The sequence below is a fragment of the Malus domestica genome, chromosome 07, assembly GCF_042453785.1.
Source record: "Malus domestica chromosome 07, GDT2T_hap1".
Lineage (NCBI taxonomy): Eukaryota > Viridiplantae > Streptophyta > Magnoliopsida > Rosales > Rosaceae > Malus > Malus domestica.
In genome coordinates, this window is record NC_091667.1 from 18,272,864 (window position 1) to 18,290,229 (window position 17,366).

At 40.0% G+C, this 17,366-nt stretch overlaps 2 protein-coding genes across 3 annotated transcripts; both read left to right on the forward strand.

The window, feature by feature from the left end:
* Positions 1 to 1,119: 1,119 nt before the first annotated feature.
* LOC103439138 (RING-H2 finger protein ATL7-like) lies at positions 1,120 to 3,953 on the forward strand. Its single transcript, XM_008377690.4, has 3 exons — positions 1,120 to 1,856; positions 3,048 to 3,145; positions 3,345 to 3,953. The coding sequence occupies exons 1-3, from the start codon at positions 1,698 to 1,700 to the stop codon at positions 3,700 to 3,702; spliced, it is 615 nt and encodes a 204-aa protein (XP_008375912.3). The 5' UTR covers positions 1,120 to 1,697; the 3' UTR covers positions 3,703 to 3,953.
* A 1,365-nt stretch (positions 3,954 to 5,318) lies between these two features.
* LOC103439144 (protein-ribulosamine 3-kinase, chloroplastic) lies at positions 5,319 to 15,499 on the forward strand. Of its 2 annotated transcripts, XM_070825236.1 has the most exons (10): positions 5,330 to 5,648; positions 12,707 to 12,860; positions 12,981 to 13,071; positions 13,177 to 13,251; positions 13,334 to 13,422; positions 13,544 to 13,662; positions 13,824 to 13,964; positions 14,499 to 14,575; positions 14,934 to 14,978; positions 15,292 to 15,499. In XM_070825236.1, the coding sequence occupies exons 1-9, from the start codon at positions 5,546 to 5,548 to the stop codon at positions 14,976 to 14,978; spliced, it is 894 nt and encodes a 297-aa protein (XP_070681337.1). In that variant the 5' UTR covers positions 5,330 to 5,545; the 3' UTR covers positions 15,292 to 15,499. The 2 variants fall into 2 exon arrangements, with proteins under 2 accessions (XP_008375919.2, XP_070681337.1); XM_008377697.4 differs by lacking the exon at positions 14,934 to 14,978 and having other exon boundaries at positions 5,319 to 5,648.
* The last annotated feature ends 1,867 nt before the right edge of the window (positions 15,500 to 17,366 follow it).

Below are 17,366 nucleotides of genomic sequence, written 5' to 3' on the forward strand. Positions count from 1 at the left end.
ACTTAGAAGTTTCATAATTACTCAATGGCTTGGATCTTGCAAGTCCCCAACCGAGGAGCTTCCCTCACTCGGGAACTTAGGGGAGCATTGTTTATACCATACTTGACCAACCCCGAAACTACTAAGCACCGATCAACATTATACCGCCAAGGACCCATAAAAGTCTCCCTCCAACCAGGAGGCCAATCACAACACGATACATGTCAACATCAGAGGTAAATCATAACGTGACACGTGTCAACATCAGAGGCCAATCACAGCACGACACGTGTCAATGTCAAAATGAAACTAGAAACCCTCTTCTATAAATAAAGATCATTCTCTCACAATATTTCCTAATGTCATTTGTACTAAATCATTCACTAGTACTCACTAAATGAGAGCTTGAACCTATGTACTTGTGTAAACCCTTCACAATTAATGAGAACTCTTTTACTCCGTGGACGTAGCCAATCTGGGTGAACCACGTACATCTTGTGTTTGCTTCCCTGTCTCTATCCATTTGCATACTTATCCACATTAGTGACCGAAGCAATCTAGCGAATGTCACAAACTTAACACTTTCTGTTGTGCCAAAATCCTCACTGATTTTGTGCATCAACAAAATTCAACAAACTCAAAAGAAATCTTGCCACCTAATTGAAAATTTAAATTATTAACCTTATAAAAAATTATAAACAGAAATGATTTTTGGATACTTATTTGAAAGATGATTTGATAAACACAAAATTTTTTTTTTTTTAGTCTCGCACACTTTTATTTAATTTTGTTTTTGTCTCTGCTTGATTATTTAATTTAATGACAAAAAAATCAAAAAAATTATGTGACAAGCTAAAAAAATATTTGTGAAAATCACTTATTCTGCACATATATGTTTTTTAATACATCATATATTTTTACATTAAGATGAATGAGTGTTCGGCTAAGTTATACAATGGGTAACCTAATTTGGTATCAAATTCGTTATCCACGAAATTCGAATCTAAGAACTTTCACTTCAAGTGAAGAGGAATACTACTAATACCGAGTGTCTCCGCACATATATGTTTATTTTTGATATTTTAATTAAATAAATAAAAAGAAACTAGTATTTTGGACCAAGTCCAAGCCTTATCCGGAAGTAGTATGGTTTGAGAAAGCACAAGGAGATGCAAAGGCAAGAGGCAATACAGATTCTCTTCTTTCTCCTCCGAAAGTCCTCTCTACCTTAAACAAACATACGAGAATCTTACCAATCAAAATTTCCAATCTTTCTCAACCGTCGGATCATGTACAACCGCCTGTTAATACTTGTTGGGTCCCATTGAAAGGACCCCATGAATACGATTCCAAAGAGCAAGACAAGGAGCTGCCTGCTGCTTCCTTCTCCAACTCTCTTTTTTCATCTCCTGCACTTTCTATTCAAACCCTCCCTCCCCACTTTGTTTTCGCTTTGAGTTCACCCAAAGCGGTTCAGATTCCAAATGGGTGACCTTTTGTTTTTAGCTACTGACTGCTCTTCCTGAATCTATCTTTCGAAAACCAGCCATTTCTGGATAAATCCTGATCTGGGTTCTCTGTGATTCTTCATTTTCCATTAGTTTTCACCATTCTTTTGATTTTTTAAGTTGTGGTTTTTCATTTATTTAGCATTTTAGTGGGGGGTTTTCAGTTTTTTAAAGTGATTGGGGATTCTGTGAGAAGTTGGGAATTTGCAGATGATGGGTTCGGTTATGAACTTGATTACTACTGTGATAGGTTTTGGTATGAGTGCAACATTTATTGTGTTTGTTTGCACAAGAATCATCTTTGGGAGGCTGCGAGGTAGAGAATCGAGGCCTATGTTCGAGATTGAATCAAGGGTTGATCTTGAGCAGGTATGTAATGGATTCCCTCAGCTATATTTGTTTTCTCATCTTAGAATTATCTGATTTGGGTAATTTTCCCAGTTTTGAGCATTTTTTTTCTGTATGAGTTTCTGTTTTCAGTTGGTTATGTATGATTGATTGATTGTTTGGTAACTGGGATCACTACTTCCCAGTTTAGCATCTCAGTAGCTTACTTGGGTGAGCTTTTATGCGTGTATTTATTTTGACAAAGCGGTATTCTATTCTAAACTACTCTAATTTACGAGGACGGGGATTCAAGCTTTTATGCGTTTAAAGATATGATCATGCTTGATGTGTTCTAGTTTTTCATGTCAACTTTGCTGCAGTTGAGAGTCAACTTTGAGATATGGAAGAAATGATAATAAAAACAATAGATGTTGCAATGTACTAGTTTTCTGTTGTATTCAGAAAATGCAGGTACTGGATAAGGAAGGATGCATAAAAGATGACGGGGAAGTTTGGGAATCATTCTTTATTTGTTTTCTTATCAGCATTCATAACTGGGGAGGCTGCTTGCTCAATAACTTTGACATTTGATTGTTCTTTGTTGCACCATATTAAGATGTTCTGAAATTTCATGCTTTGTGTTTCTGATAACCCAAAGACTAGATTTTTCGTTCACGCCCCTTTGTACTTCTGTTCCCTGCTATGGTGGAGATTGATGTCATTCCACTAAAACTTGAGAGTTTTTCACTTTCTCAATAGTAACTTAAATTTTGAGCAATGGGAGAGAAGTGAGGGATAAAGAATGGTGGAGGGAGGTGTTGATATATCCTACATCGGCCTTAGAAAGAAAGAAAGAAAGAAGAGTTTAAATATCCTAACCCCACTCCATCTAATACCGAGGCCTTTTGTGATAAAACCCCACGGATTATGTAGGTGGCAATTACCAATTTGGGGACAATATCAGTATTGTTAGATGTGGGGCCTTCAGCCTCTCTCTGATAATTCTACAGCAGGTTTGTGGGAGGAGGAGGGAGGAATGAAAGAGATCATAAGGAACATAAACTAGAAAAAGAAACCTACTTTACTTTTCCTTCGTGCCCCTTTGCATTTGTGTCAACTGATATTGAGATTGATGTCACTCAATTATAACTTGAGAGATTTTAATATTGTCAATAGTAAATTAAGTTTTAAGCAACGGGTTCTAACTTCTAAGTTTGCATTGTTTTCTGTCAGCCAGAGCATCAGGTTAGTGGCCTTGAACAAATTGTGGTTTCTGCAATCCCTACGATGAAGTACGATCAAGAGGCTTTCAGTTCCTTAGAAGATGCACAGTAAGCTTCACAGTTTCATTTCTCCTGGTGCCTAACAACTCTCATTTGCTTTGCATCTTAAATATTTACTATTAATTGAAATATATCATAAAGTTAGAGGATGTTAGTTTTCCGCGCTTTTTTTGTGAGATTTTCTTGAGCTTTGGTACTCATGCGTTTTGGACACTGGTGAGTAAGTCTAATCCATATTCTTTTGCAGGTGCTCAATCTGTTTGGGGGAGTACCAAGAGAAAGAAGTACTGCGAATCATGCCCAAATGTGGCCACAGTTTTCATCTGTCTTGCATCGATACATGGCTGAGGAAACAGTCTACTTGCCCAGTTTGCCGTTTACCATTAAAAGAATCCCTTGGAACAAAACATGTGAGGTCAGCAACGTTTAGCGTGGCTCAATCTTTTGATGAGTCTGAGATTTCAACCGAACATTCTCAGCAGTGGCTATTGCCTGGCGCCACTGAGCATTCGGTAGGCAACATTAGCAACCAAGGGCATTTAGATTCTGCTCCAGGAAACCCTTCCGAACCGACCCCATCTAGAGAACCAGAAACAAGGCAATGATAAAATCAAAGAGATTGGTCCAAGGAACCAGACATGCATTTGCTTCCAGCAAGCCTGCAATAGGTGACTTCCCTTTTCTTTTTCCTTCCCCTTCAGCGGGGAGTTGTTTCACATGGTAGGCCGGGTAGGTTTGATCGGAGAATTCTTATACCTTGCATAGAATGCTACCATCTGTTGTTGATGGTACAAACGGAAATTGTGTGACAGAACTCTGAATTTTTTAGTAGAAAGTTTGAAGCTTACAAATATAATTTGATTGTTGTATGTAAGTTATATTCACTATCACTGCATCTTTTCAACTTTGATGAGTTGTATTTGCTTCAGCATACCAAGTTTCTGAATTTGGCAATTCTTCTGATAACTCATCTGGCTGTTTGACCGTGTATTAAGTAAATGCATATACCGTAGCTATGTCCATCAGTTAGAGGTTTGTTTCTGCTAAAGGGAGAATTGGGTTTTGTTGCAGGATCTTCTGTGTAGCGAGAAAAAAAAAAAAAAAAACTACAGATGGTTTGCTTAAAAGTACATTTCTCATATGATATAATAGACAGAATTGTAAAGCCGACATGATAGACAAGGGAGGGGAAGGGAGGGGGGTTCCGGTTTCCAATTTGGGATCCTCCTTACATGACTGAGTGAAATCGTTTCACCGTACATGCGTTATAATTCAAACGATGTATTCTCTTTGTTATTTAAAGATCATCTTTAGAAAATTCATTCGGCTTGAAAACTGTATCCATATGAATCAAAAAAGTTAGATAATGATATTACTTGTTACCATAATCATCAATTTGTTCAACGCATATAGACAGCTAAAAGATCTTCATAGTAAATGAATTTCTAGGGATAATCTTTGGATGACAGATAATAAATGGTGGGGTTAACACATTTGTATGATAGATTAATACTACATCATCATATAAGGAGGAACAACTCTTTACATATAAAGTATCAAGTGTTGGTTTAAATAATCAGTTCTCGCCAAAGCAAAATCTAAATCTAGTCTTCAACATGAACTAATTAAACTAAATTTAATAAAAATAATGTATCTGAATTCAATTTTCATGCACCACACAAACTGAATACTAAAAATATTAAAGAGCAACACAATGCGCCCTCAGGATCACCTTAGAGCATTACAAAGTCAAATTGAGAGATATGACTAAATTGTAGCAATAGTTCCTCAACTCATTAAAACGTATAGATATAGTCATTTTTGTCAACTTCGTCAAAATTATGTCAAAATGAATTACGTTTGAAGGACCATTGCTACAATTGGGTTTTGGGTTAAAGTTGAAGGATCATTGCTCCAATTGAGTTAAAGTTGAGCAAACATTTCTCTAGTTGAATTAAAGTTGAGAGACCATTGATACAATTTTTCTTATTTGATTTTCCATATTTTCCCATTGATTTAGCTTCACATACATTACACCTGACTCATTTTGACAGAAGTTCTAACAGAGTTGGCTAAAAGAATCATAGCTACACGTTTTAATAAGTTGAGTGACCAATGATAATGGATTTTTAGTTGATGGACCATTGCTCAAACTAAGTTAAAGTTGAATGATCATTGTTACAATTTCCTTGAGGGAGAGAGAAATATCATGTACTAATGTGGAGACTAGATCCCCGGTTGTACCAAGAATCCCTTCAAATTGGCATGGCATCAAAGAATACACGTGGAGCACATACGCCTGAAAGCCTTACAAAATTCCATGAAACGCACGGTCACCAAATCGACCACAAAACTCAGGAAACCGATAGAAGCTAGAGACCACATGGACAAAAATTCCCACCGAACCAACCATTAAATCACATCAAAATTTTACACCGAAGGTCGATAATGGTGGCACATGTGGGACTCATATCGCTCTTTTCTCCTTGCTTTCCTTCTCCGACTCGTCTTCCTCGTCTCCCCTCCTCCAAGCACAGACCTTTTACTACCAGTAAGTATGGCATAAGCTGTCAACAAAATCAAAATCCCAGGTTTTATTTTAGCTTAATTTTATATTTACATGGCTGATTCGAGCTCTAATGGGGTAATTATTTGAGAATTGTAGAATTACCCATTACTTATTGAACTTATTTGATGCATTTGCGAGCGAAATGAGTGTTACTTCTTTGGTTAAAGAAAATTATGGTAATTACCCATCTTCTTTTTAAGGTTTATCGGATATTTTGGCTAAAAGATTTGGTTTTTGCACTTTATTTTCTGTGAAAGCGTTGAACTGTAGTTTTTTTTTTTTTTCCGGTTTCTTTCTTCTGGAGTTCAAAGAGAAAGTAATCACCCAGTGTGTGTGTGATAAAGAGGGGGAAGCTAACCAAATGTGGGATTCCATGGCTAGTTGTATCCGAAAAGTATCAAAAGAGGTATTAGGAGAGTCCAAGGGCTTTGCCCCACACCAAAAGGAATCTTGGTGGTGGAATGAGGAGGTACAAGCAAAGGTGAAGGCTAAGAAGGAATGTGGTAAAGCCTTATACAAGGATAGGACCGATGAAAATGGTGAAAGGTATAGAAAAGCGAAGCAAGAGGCGAAGAAAGCTGTGAGAGAAGCTAAGTTAGCGGCTTATGACGATATGTATAAGCGACTAGATACCAAAGAAGGAGAGTTGGATATCTATAAACTAGCTAGAGCAAGGGAAAAGAAGACAAAGGACTTAAACCAAGTGAGGTGCATCAAGGATGAGGATGGAAAGGTTCTTGCTACAGAGAATGCGGTTAAAGACAGATGGAAAGGTTATTTTCATAATCTTTTCAATGAAGGACATGAAAGGAGTGCTTCTTTAGGGGAGTTGAGTAACTCAGAAGAGTGTAGAAACTACTCTTTTTATCGTAGAATCCGGAAGGAAGAAGTGGGTGTAGCTTTGAAGAAGATGAAGCATAGAAAAGCAGTAGGCCCAGACGATATACCAATCGAAGTGTGGAAAGTTTTGGGAGAGACAAGTATAACATGGCTCACTGACCTTTTCAATAGGATTTTGAAAACGAAGAAGATGCCGAATGAGTGGCGAATGAGCACTTTGGTGCCTATCTACAAGAATAAGGGCGATGTACAAAATTGCATGAATTATAGGGGAATTAAGCTAATGAGTCATACAATGAAGCTCTGGGAGAGAGTCATTGAGCATAGATTGAGGCAAGAGACACGGGTTTCGGACAACCAATTCGGGTTCATGCCAGGGCGCTCAACCATGGAGGCAATCTATCTCTTACGAAAATTGATGGAAAGATATAGAGATGGGAAAAAGGATTTACACATGGTCTTTATAGATTTGGAAAAAGCGTATGATAGGGTCCCAAGAGACATTCTTTGGAGGATTTTAGAGAAGAAAGGAGTACGAGTAGCATATATCCAAGCTATACAGGATATGTATGAAGGAGCAAAGACTGCCGTAAGAACTCATGAAGGACAAACCGAAAGCTTTCCCATAACTGTAGGATTACATCAAGGCTCATCCTTAAGTCCTTACCTTTTTGCGTTGGTAATGGATGAGTTAACAGGACATATTCAAGGTGATATTCCTTAGTGTATGCTTTTCGCAGACGATATAGTGTTGATAGATGAAACTCAGGAAGGGGTAAATGCAAAGCTTAACCTTTGGAGAGAAGTGTTGGAATCTAAAGGTCTTCGCCTAAGCCGATCAAAGACAGAATATATGGAGTGCAAGTTCAGTGCAAATGGAGGCCAAAACGAGTTAGGGGTGAGGATCGGAGATCAAGAAATACCAAAGAGCGACCGTTTTCGTTACCTAGGATCTATCTTGCAAAAGAACGGAGAATTAGATGGAGATCTCAACCATAGAATACAAGCTGGATGGATGAAGTGGAAGAGTGCATCCGGCGTATTGTGTGACCGCCGTATGCCACTGAAGCTCAAGGGAAAATTTTATAGGACGGCAATAAGGCCGGCGATGCTGTATGGCACAGAATGTTGGGCGGTGAAGCATCAACACGTACACAAAATGGGTGTAGCGGAGATGAGGATGCTTCGTTGGATGTGTGGGCACACGAGAAAGGATAAGATTAGGAATGAGGATATCCGGGGTAAAGTAGGAGTAGCCGAAATTGAAGGAAAGATGAGAGAAAATCGGTTACGGTGGTTTGGACATGTGCAAAGAAGGCCTACTGACGCTCCGATTAGAAGATGCGACTATGGGACAGAGGTTCAGGGCCGAAGGGGCAGAGGAAGACCTAGGAAAACTTTGGAAGAGACCCTAAGAAAAGACTTAGAGTACTTGGATCTAACGGAGGACATGACACAGGACAGAACACAATGACGTTCTAAGATTCATATAGCCGATCCCACTCAGTGACTTGGATTTTCCAAGTCTCCAACCGAGAAGTTTTCCTCACTCGGGAAATTAAGGGAACACTACCCCAACCTATATGCTCCACTCACAAAGCTTTAACATACAAGCTTCAACAAAAGAAAATTCAAAGAACTTAGCGAAGAAGGCTTTGGTGTATTTAACACAATACGTTGAAATGAAGGAAAGCTTATTTATTGATATCCCCGATAAGTTACAAATATGTACATATACTTGAGTCAAAATAAACAAACAAGAGGGAGTCTTCACAAAGGTTGCTTAGGAGAAGTCTCAGCAGTCGGTAGAGCTCCAGAAAGAGAAGGCACCGGAGGGGGATCATTCGGAGCCTCAGTACTGGACAAAACCCTAGAAGGAGGAGGCATCAGAGATTGATCATTTGGAGCTTCATTACGCGGTACAGCCCCAGAAGACGAAGGCAATAAATGCCTTTGGAACAAACCCACAAATCTTTGATGATCAAGTAAAACCTGACCATCAGATTCCTTCATCTTGTCAAGCTTCCTCTTCATGTTTGTAGCATAGTCATGTGCGAGCCGGTGCAACTGTTTATTCTCATGCTTGAGCCCTCTAATCTCCTGTTTGAGACTCATCACTTCAGCCGCCAATGATTCAACTTGGCGGGTTGGGCCATATTAGACACAGAACCTGCACACTAAACACTGAGAGCCAGAGAATCCTTAACAGACAACTCATCAGACCGTTTGGAAAGTAGTCTGTTATCTTTGGGAGTGAGAAGGTTCCTGGCCACTACCGCAGCGGTCATATCATTCTTCATCACGGAATCCCCAACGGTAAGAGGACCAGTAGGGGAGACGAAGGATGGGCGCCATATGTTGTCTGGAGAAGACGGGGCTGCCTCTTCAACAAGGTTCAAGTCAAAACGACGGTCGGAGGGGCCAGACATTTTCAAAGGTGTTGAAGAGAGAAGAGGTCGGACAAATCAAGATCTTAGAAGTGCAAGAATGGAGCTTCTACTGGTGGATATTCAAGTGTGCTTTGGAACTTAATGTCAGCCCCTATAAAAATCTGCACTCGACGAAGCTTCAGAAATCGAAGAGGCGTTTGCTTTCTCAAAAGCTGGGCTGCTCAGAGACCACGAGGGTCGATCTCAGAAATCGAAGAGGTGTTTGCTTTCTCAAAAGCTGGGCTGCTCAAAGACCACAAAGGCCGATCTCAGAAATCGAAGAGGCTTGCTTTCTCAAAAGCTGGGCTGCTCAGAGATCACGAGGGCCGATTTCAGAAATCGAAGAGGCACCTACTTTTCCAGCCTTGTCAGCACCTGTCACACGCACACTCAACTTTGCGGAAATTATGGGCATTCTGTCGAAGATTTCTGGCGAAGTAGAAAGCACATGAATCGTACTGTTCAATCACCCACTTCCCACACGCAACAGTAGCTCATGGGTACCACAGATAACTTTGCCAAAGTTCTCTGACAAAGTTGAGACACGTGAAGCTTGCAGCTCCCACTACATCGCTCTGACCAAGAAGGGTAAAAGAATTGCAAAGAAACAACACTAACAAAATTTAGACACATAAATTTTGAAGGTCTAGCTACCATATTATTACCCACAAGGGTAAAGGAACAGTACCACTGCTGGATAATTGGAAAGTCCCGGTGTGTCAACCTCTGTGCTTCGTGGCAAGGTAGACTAGCAAACATGTCCAACCTTTACTCACATTCGAGAAAACACTCCTAACAAGATTGCTTGCTCCAAAATCGAAGAGGCACCGCCCTCCGAATCTCGAGAGCCAGACTCCCAACATGATTACTTTCTCAAAAATCGAAGAGAGGGTAAAGGAACAGTACCACTGCTGGATAATTGGAAAGTCCCTGTGTGTCAACCTTTGTGCTTCGTGGCAAGGTAGACTAGCAAACATGCCCAACCTTTACTCACATTCGAGAAAACACTCCCAACAAGATTGCTTGCTCCAAAATCGAAGAGGCACCGCCCTCCGAATCTCGAGAGCCAAACTCCCAACATGATTACTTTCTCAAAATCGAAGAGAGGGTAAAGGAACAGTACCACTGCTGGATAATTGGAAAGTCCCTGTGTGTCAACCTCTGTGCTTCGTGGCAAGGTAGACTAGCAAACATGCCCAACCTTTACTCACATTCGAGAAAACACTCCCAACAAGATTGCTTGCTCCAAAATCGAAGAGGCACGGCCCTCCGAATCTCGAGAGCCAGACTCCCAACATGATTACTTTCTCAAAAATCGAAGAGACACCGCTCTCCGAATCTCGAGAGCCAGACCCCCAGCAGGATTGCTTTCTCAAAAATCGAAGAGGCATCGTTCTCCGAATCTCGAGAGCCAGACCCCCGACAGGTCTGTAATCTTCACACGCAACATCAGCTTTCCAGATACCACAAACCACTTTTTCAAAGTGCTCTGACAGAGTTAAAACATGTGAAGCTGGCAGCTCCCACTACCGTGCTATAACCAAGCAGGGTAAAGGAATAGCATTATTACTTGATGTTAGGGAGACTCCTATATATGTCGACTTCCATCCCTAACGGACAGGCAGACCTGCAAAAATGCTCAACCCTTTCTCTTATTTGAGAGGGCACTCCCAACAAAGCCTTTCGAAATATTCAGCTTTCTTTCCCCCCGATAATACCTCTGTAAACAAGCTATACTAGAGCAAGAATATCTCATATCATCAGGGTTAAAAGCAAGAGTATCCCATATCATGCTTTTTCCCTGTCTTTTCCTTTGGCATTGTTCTTACCTGCAAGACAAGGAGAAAGAGAGCAATCAGTCAGCACTTGGAATCAAGCTTCCAGCCAGGAACTGACTGCCTGGAACCCCTTACCTGATTACTTACCTGGCATTGCTCTCGAGTACTCATCTTCAACATCTTATGCTTCCAGGGAAGATACCGCATCTGCCTAAGGAACAGATAGGGCAAGTGAGAAGGATACAAGGAAGCATGTGGAGACAAGCGTAACAGCACACGTGCCGATACATCCACTACTCTATCGAAAGCAAAAGTATCCCATATCAGCAGGGTCGAACGTACTCTAGATTTGATGGACTTGTTTTGACCCTCAAATTCTTCAGTCGGCCTTATACTCTGGAGGAAACCAGAAAACCCTCCAGCCCAGTTCAAGAATAAGCCTGTGGAAAGTTACTTCTTCAAAAGCAAAAGTATCCCATATCATCTCTCCTCATTTTTCTTCTCTTTATCCTTCATGCTGCCTGCAAGATAGGGAGAATGTGAACAATCAGCCGGAGCTCTGATTGCTTACCTTGTCTGTCACCTCTTCCAGCAGATCCCCCAGCTCGGCGACTTGGGGGACTCCAACTACATGGTTTGTATCTCGCTTGACCAAGCATGAAACTACAAGTAAGCTTCAAGTGAAATTGATACATTACCTTGTGCATCTCCACCAGTTACAGATACCATCCCTGGATGGAGGAAGAGTACTTCCAGAGAAGATGCCACATCTACCTATGAGACAGATAAGGCAAGTCAAGACGATACCACACTCCGGTACTTAGAAGTTTCGTGGCTACGAGATCATTCTCCCACAATATTTCCTAATGTCATTTGTACTAAATCATTCACTTGTACTCACTAAAGGAGAGCTTGAACCTATGTACTTGTGTAAACCCTTCACAATTAATGAGAACTCCTCTATTCCGTGGACGTAGCCAATCTGGGTGAACCACGTACATCTTGTGTTTGCTTTCCTATCTCTATCCATTTATATACTTATCCACACTAATGACCGAGCAATCTAGCGAAGATCACAAAAAGTGACCGTTTTCGCTACCTAGGATCTATCTTGCAAGAGAACGGAGAATTAGATGGAGATCTCAACCATAGAATACAAGCTGGATGGATGAAGTGTAAGAGTGCATCCGGCGTGTTGTGTGACCGTCGTAGGCCACTGAAGCTCAAGGGAAAATTTTATAGGACGGCAATAAGGCCAGCGATGTTGTATGGCACAGAATGTTGGGCGGTGAAGCATCAACGTACACAAAATGGGTGTAGCGGAGATGAGGATGCTTCGTGGGATGTATGGGCACACGAGAAAGGATAAGATTGGGAATTAGGATATTCGAGGTAAAGTAGGAGTAGCCAAAATTGAAGGAAATATGAGAGAAAATCGGTTCCGGTGGTTTGGACATGTGCAAAGAAGGCCTACTGACGCTCCGGTTCGAAAATGTGACTACGGGACAGAGGTTTGGGGCCGAAGGAGTAGAGGAAGACCTAGGAAAACTTTGGAAGAGACCCTAAGAAAAGACTTGAGTACTTGGATCTAACGGAGGACATGACACAAATGAGCGCAATGACGTTCTAGGATTCATATAGCCGACCCCACTTAGTGGGAAAAGGCTTTGTTGTTGTTGTTGTTGTTGTTGTTCTTTCTTCTGGAAAGCCACTTTGAAAGAGTTTTGATTTGTATTTTCTTGGTTTTTCATTTGTGTTGTGATGAGGTCTTGCTGTTGAATACATAATTTGAACAAGAAACCGAAGGAAACTAGGTTGTTTCAAGTCAATGGCGGGTGTGTTATCGATTTTATAAGTAGTTGGTTGAGTTTGAGGCTATAGTTGATTGAAACTTTGATGAAGCTGATTCTTACTGAAATGGGCATTTGCCAGTATGTATTAGCTGATCCTCTATTGAGTTGTGTTGAATTCACCAGTCATACTTATTTGGCAGTGGCGGCACTGAGTGATGATCCGGTTCGTGAATGGATTCTCTCAGAAGGAAATGCAACACAGATAACAAGAATTAGTCCTGTAGGGGGCGGCTGCATCAATCGTGCTAATCGTTACGACACTGATGCTGGTTCTTTCTTTGTTAAAACAAACAGGTTTGGCTACATTCTACGTTTGATGTTTCTAATTTTGGAATTTTCAACTGCATATGCTCTTTTTAAATCCTTATCTCCATTTCAAAGTCATAAATATGTTTAGTTGAATCATTGAATCAGGAGCATTGGGCCATCGATGTTTGAGGGAGAGGCTCTTGGTTTAGGTGCCATGTATGAAACTGGGTCAATTCGTGTCCCTAAGCCATTCAAGGTGCAGAAGTTTTAAAGTTGTTAATTTATCGTGTAATAGTAAAAGTGAACATGACCTCCATGGCAATGCTTGAAAACTTAGATAACCTGCTCTTATGTATTGCAGTTCGGGCCCCTACCTACTGGTGGGTCTTACATCATTATGGAATTTATCGAATTTGGTTCATTTAGAGGTAATCAGGTGAGGATAGGTGAATTTTTTATGTATTTGATATAGGTGGCGATGACTTGTAATTGAATTCTAATGGTATATTTGTATTCAGTCTGTTCTAGGCAGGAAGCTTGCTGAAATGCATAAAGCTGGAAAATCTGAAAAAGGTTTTGGTTTTGAAGTTGACAACACTGTAGGCAGGTCGGCGGGCATTGTAATCATGTGCAGTCACACATGCTGATATCCGCACACACAATTCTTGAGTTCGAGGATAAACACTTTTAATAAAAATGAGGTATATGAAACCAATTTTTCCTTGCAGCACTCCACAGATAAACACTTGGTCATCAGATTGGATTCAGTTCTATGGGGAGCATAGACTGGGTTATCAGTTGCAGCTGGCATTAGACCAGTACGGTGATAGTACCATATATGAAAAAGGTATATATAGTCTTCCTATGGTTGATTTTGTATCATGGCTGCTTTTACGTACCTTTGAGGATGATTTATTTGGATCGATTGGCCAAGAATAAATCATGAGTTTGCACCATTTATTGTATTATTATTGAATGTGTTAGTTACTGGTTGATCGTATATAACAGGACAAAGATTGATTAAGAGTATGGGATCGCTCTTTGATAACATAGCAATAGAGCCATGTTTGTTACATGGGGACTTATGGAGCGGAAATATCAGCGCTGATAAGAATGGCGAGCCTGTTATACTTGATCCAGCATGTTACTGTAAGTTAAGTTAGTTCGGTTATCAGATTCTGTCAGGATAGAGCATCTTAAAATTGAACTGTGTTGCTTCTAACTGTTACTGTTGAAGGCTGGCCTATACTTGTCGTTTGAAATGAAATACTATCATGGAGCATAAGATATTTTCATATAAGCATATAATTCTAACTGTTACTGTTGAAGGCTGGCCTATACTTGTCGTTTGAAATGAAATACTATCATGGAGCATAAGATATTTTCATATAAGCATAAGATATTTTCATATATCTTCGGGAAGAGACGGTGAGTTGAAAGTATGAAATCAATCCAAATCCCACCACGTGCTTTGATATACAAAATTATACAGCATGGTTTGTATATCTTATGATAGAAGTTGGCTCTGATGATTATCAACAGACAGAAACATGCAGACTCTTGTTTTGGTTTTGAGATTGAAAAACTGATGGTTGCAATATATTTTGCATTGCTGGAATCGCGGAAAATGATGTAGTATTTATTTTTTTAAATTCTAAGTACTGTCAGCTGCTTTTCGTATAGATGGACATAACGAGGCAGAATTTGGAATGTCGTGGTGTGCTGGCTTTGGAGGATCTTTCTACAGTTCCTATTTCGAGGTAGATCCTTTTTTCACCCTTCTCTTCTTGTGGATAAAACAGGAAACCAATTCGAAGCAATGAAGTATCATGCATATAGTTAATCTCTGTTCCGTTTCTGGTTTACGTACTCCTGCGCCTATATTCATACAAACATGTTTGAGAGTCATCGGTAGGACATAACTTTCAAAGGAGAAGATCATAACTAGAACTTTAAGTAGGATTTGGCATTGATGAATGCACTTGGTCTGAGGTTTCAATTGAATACGTAAGTCCGACCTAGCAAACCGAAGTTGTTTCCCAATGTCTTGGTCTAAGCTTTCATTTGCCAGTTTCATTTTTTTTTTTTCATTTCTTAATTAATGAGTTATGTTGGAAGGACTATTGCTACAATTGGGATCCCTCAACTCATCAAAACTTGTAGGTATGATCTTTTTCGTCAACTTTGTCAAAATTTTGTCAAAATGAGTTATGTTGGAATGACCATTACTACAATTGGGTTAAAGTTGAGGGACCATTTCTCTAGTTAGATTAAAGTTGAGGGACCAATTGTAATGGATTTTTAGTTGAGGGACCATAGTTGCATGTTTTAATGAGTTGAGGGACCAATGGTAATGGTTTTTAGTTGAGGGACTATTGCTCCAATTGAGTTAAAGTTAAGGATCATTGCTACAATTTATTCGCCAGTTTAATTTTTATTTTCATTTCTTAATTAATGAGTTCCTATGTGTGTCCAGGTGATGCCAAAACAACCAGGATTTGATAAGAGGAAGGAGTTATATCTGTTGTATCATTACTTGAATCATTATAACCTCTTTGGTTCGGGTTATCGTTCATCTTCAATGTCTATAATAGACGATTATCTTCGGATGTTGAAAGCTTAGACATTGTGTATAACCTTTTACTTTTAGTGTTCTCTGTGGAAACAAGTCGAGTTCATCTGTATATGTCGCTGCTTGGTCTTGGTCGTTTCCTTTGTCATTATAGTGCAAGGGTCTTGTAGCCAATGACTAAAATATCGATAATATCGGCGAAATATCGTCGATATTATCGTTTTTCAGAGAGATCGATATTTTTCCACATATCCCTTAATTATCATCAAAATATCGCGATATTATCGATAATATTGCGATATATTCGATATTATCGAAACAGTCGTTGTGGCTCCGTCGTCGGAAAGGCAGCCAAGGCTGCGTCGTCGCAGCTGTCTAGATCTCTCTCTGCAATCTAGGCTCAGACCCAAGATCTGAGCCTCAACGACGCCAATTCTGCCGCCATTGTCGAAGTCGCGACGAAAGAGCTTGCGGAACGGATTGCAGTTGTGGATCCAAAATCCGTGGTCTGTCCCCACGACGAAGCAGGCGTGGTCTTGGTTGAAGCAGACGTGGAACAGAGACGGAGGCGAGCGCGGCGACGGCGGGGCAAGCTTCGCGGGGGGGGGGGGGGGGGAGATGAGGAGAATAGGTGGTTGTTGTGGAGGTTGAGGTTGGGGTTTGGGGGCAATTGGAGGTCGTGGTGGTCATGGTGGTCGTCGTTGGAGTCAACGCCAAAGGTGGGGTTGTTGTCGATGGGATCGGTGAGGGAGGCGGAGGCGGAGATGAAAAAGTGCGAAGAGAGAGAGTGAGTGAGAGCAGAGATGAGAGAGTGCGAAGAATATGCGGTGGTTGTGCAAGTTGAGGATTCAAAAAATTGGGTAATGTGAGATAGCAGATAAGGTTGACGTTTTGGATGGTTTAAAAATTGAAAACCATGGACTCTGTGATGGTTTTAATCATGAAAACCACCCAAGGTGGATGGGTGATGAGAAAGAGCTAGGTGAGGTGGACGGTTTATAAAGTGGAATAAATAAATAAATAAATATATATTGTGTGTGTATGTGTGTATATATATCTTATATAAATTATAAATTATTGTTTTCGATCACAATTTTACATAATTTAAGAGCATCTTCAATATAAATTTTAAATAAAACACTCACAACCATATAATTCTTAAATAAAAAAAAATAAAGGGTAATAAGTCACTCATGTATCTTACCATGTAATGTATAAAGTGTAAAATATTGTACTAATTCATTATATATAAATGATTATGGTGTGTTTTGTAACATCTCACATCGCCTAGGGGAGTGATCCTTAAATGTATATTCTCATCCCTACCTAGCACGAGGCCTTTTAGGAGCTCACTGGCATCGGGTTTCTTAGGAACTCCGAAGTTAAGCGAGAAAGAGGCCAAAGCACTCCCATGATGGGTGATCCATTGGGAAGTTGCTCGTGAGTTCCTAAAAACAAAATCGTGAGGGAATGGTAAGTCCAAAGCGGACAATATTGTACTACGGTGGTGGAACGGGCCTGGGATGTGTTGGACCCGGGCTAGGATGTGACATGTTTAAACTTCTTTTATTAATTACCACATATTTTCTACACTCACAATGTTTGCCAGCTCGCTATATAATCAACTTAAATCAGTTAAATTCATCATATAATACATTTCCTTCCAATTTTTTGTGATAAACTAATAGATAATTGACTAAATAAACATTCTGTAAAGTTTCAATAAAAATTTCCAAGTTTTTCTTACAATTTCCGTGGTTTTTATTCAATTTTTATCGATATCGATAATATCCCGATATTTCCAATAAAATTTCCGTGTTTTTTAACTACCAATATTTTCGATATCATCGATATTTTATACATTGCTTAAAGCCTACGCGGTTAAGAGTATTTATCTCACGACCTGAGGAAAAGGTAAAGAAAACAGTGAATTCCAATTTTACATTGATGGGATTCTGGGCTATGATTTGCTGGTACGT

What these genes read in the sequence shown, in the direction of transcription:
- LOC103439138 (XM_008377690.4), top strand. Translation starts at nt 1,698, where the DNA reads ATGATGGGTTCGGTTATGAACTTGATTACTACTGTGATAGGTTTTGGT. An exon ending in CAAGGGTTGATCTTGAGCAG is followed by an intron (nt 1,857 to 3,047) that starts GTATGTAATGGA and finishes GTTTTCTGTCAG; the next exon opens with CCAGAGCATCAGGTTAGTGG. An exon ending in AGTTCCTTAGAAGATGCACA is followed by an intron (nt 3,146 to 3,344) that starts GTAAGCTTCACA and finishes ATTCTTTTGCAG; the next exon opens with GTGCTCAATCTGTTTGGGGG.
- LOC103439144 (XM_008377697.4), top strand. Translation starts at nt 5,546, where the DNA reads ATGGTGGCACATGTGGGACTCATATCGCTCTTTTCTCCTTGCTTTCCT. An exon ending in TTCTTTGTTAAAACAAACAG is followed by an intron (nt 12,861 to 12,980) that starts GTTTGGCTACAT and finishes TCATTGAATCAG; the next exon opens with GAGCATTGGGCCATCGATGT. An exon ending in TCTACAGTTCCTATTTCGAG is followed by an intron (nt 14,576 to 15,291) that starts GTAGATCCTTTT and finishes ATGTGTGTCCAG; the next exon opens with GTGATGCCAAAACAACCAGG.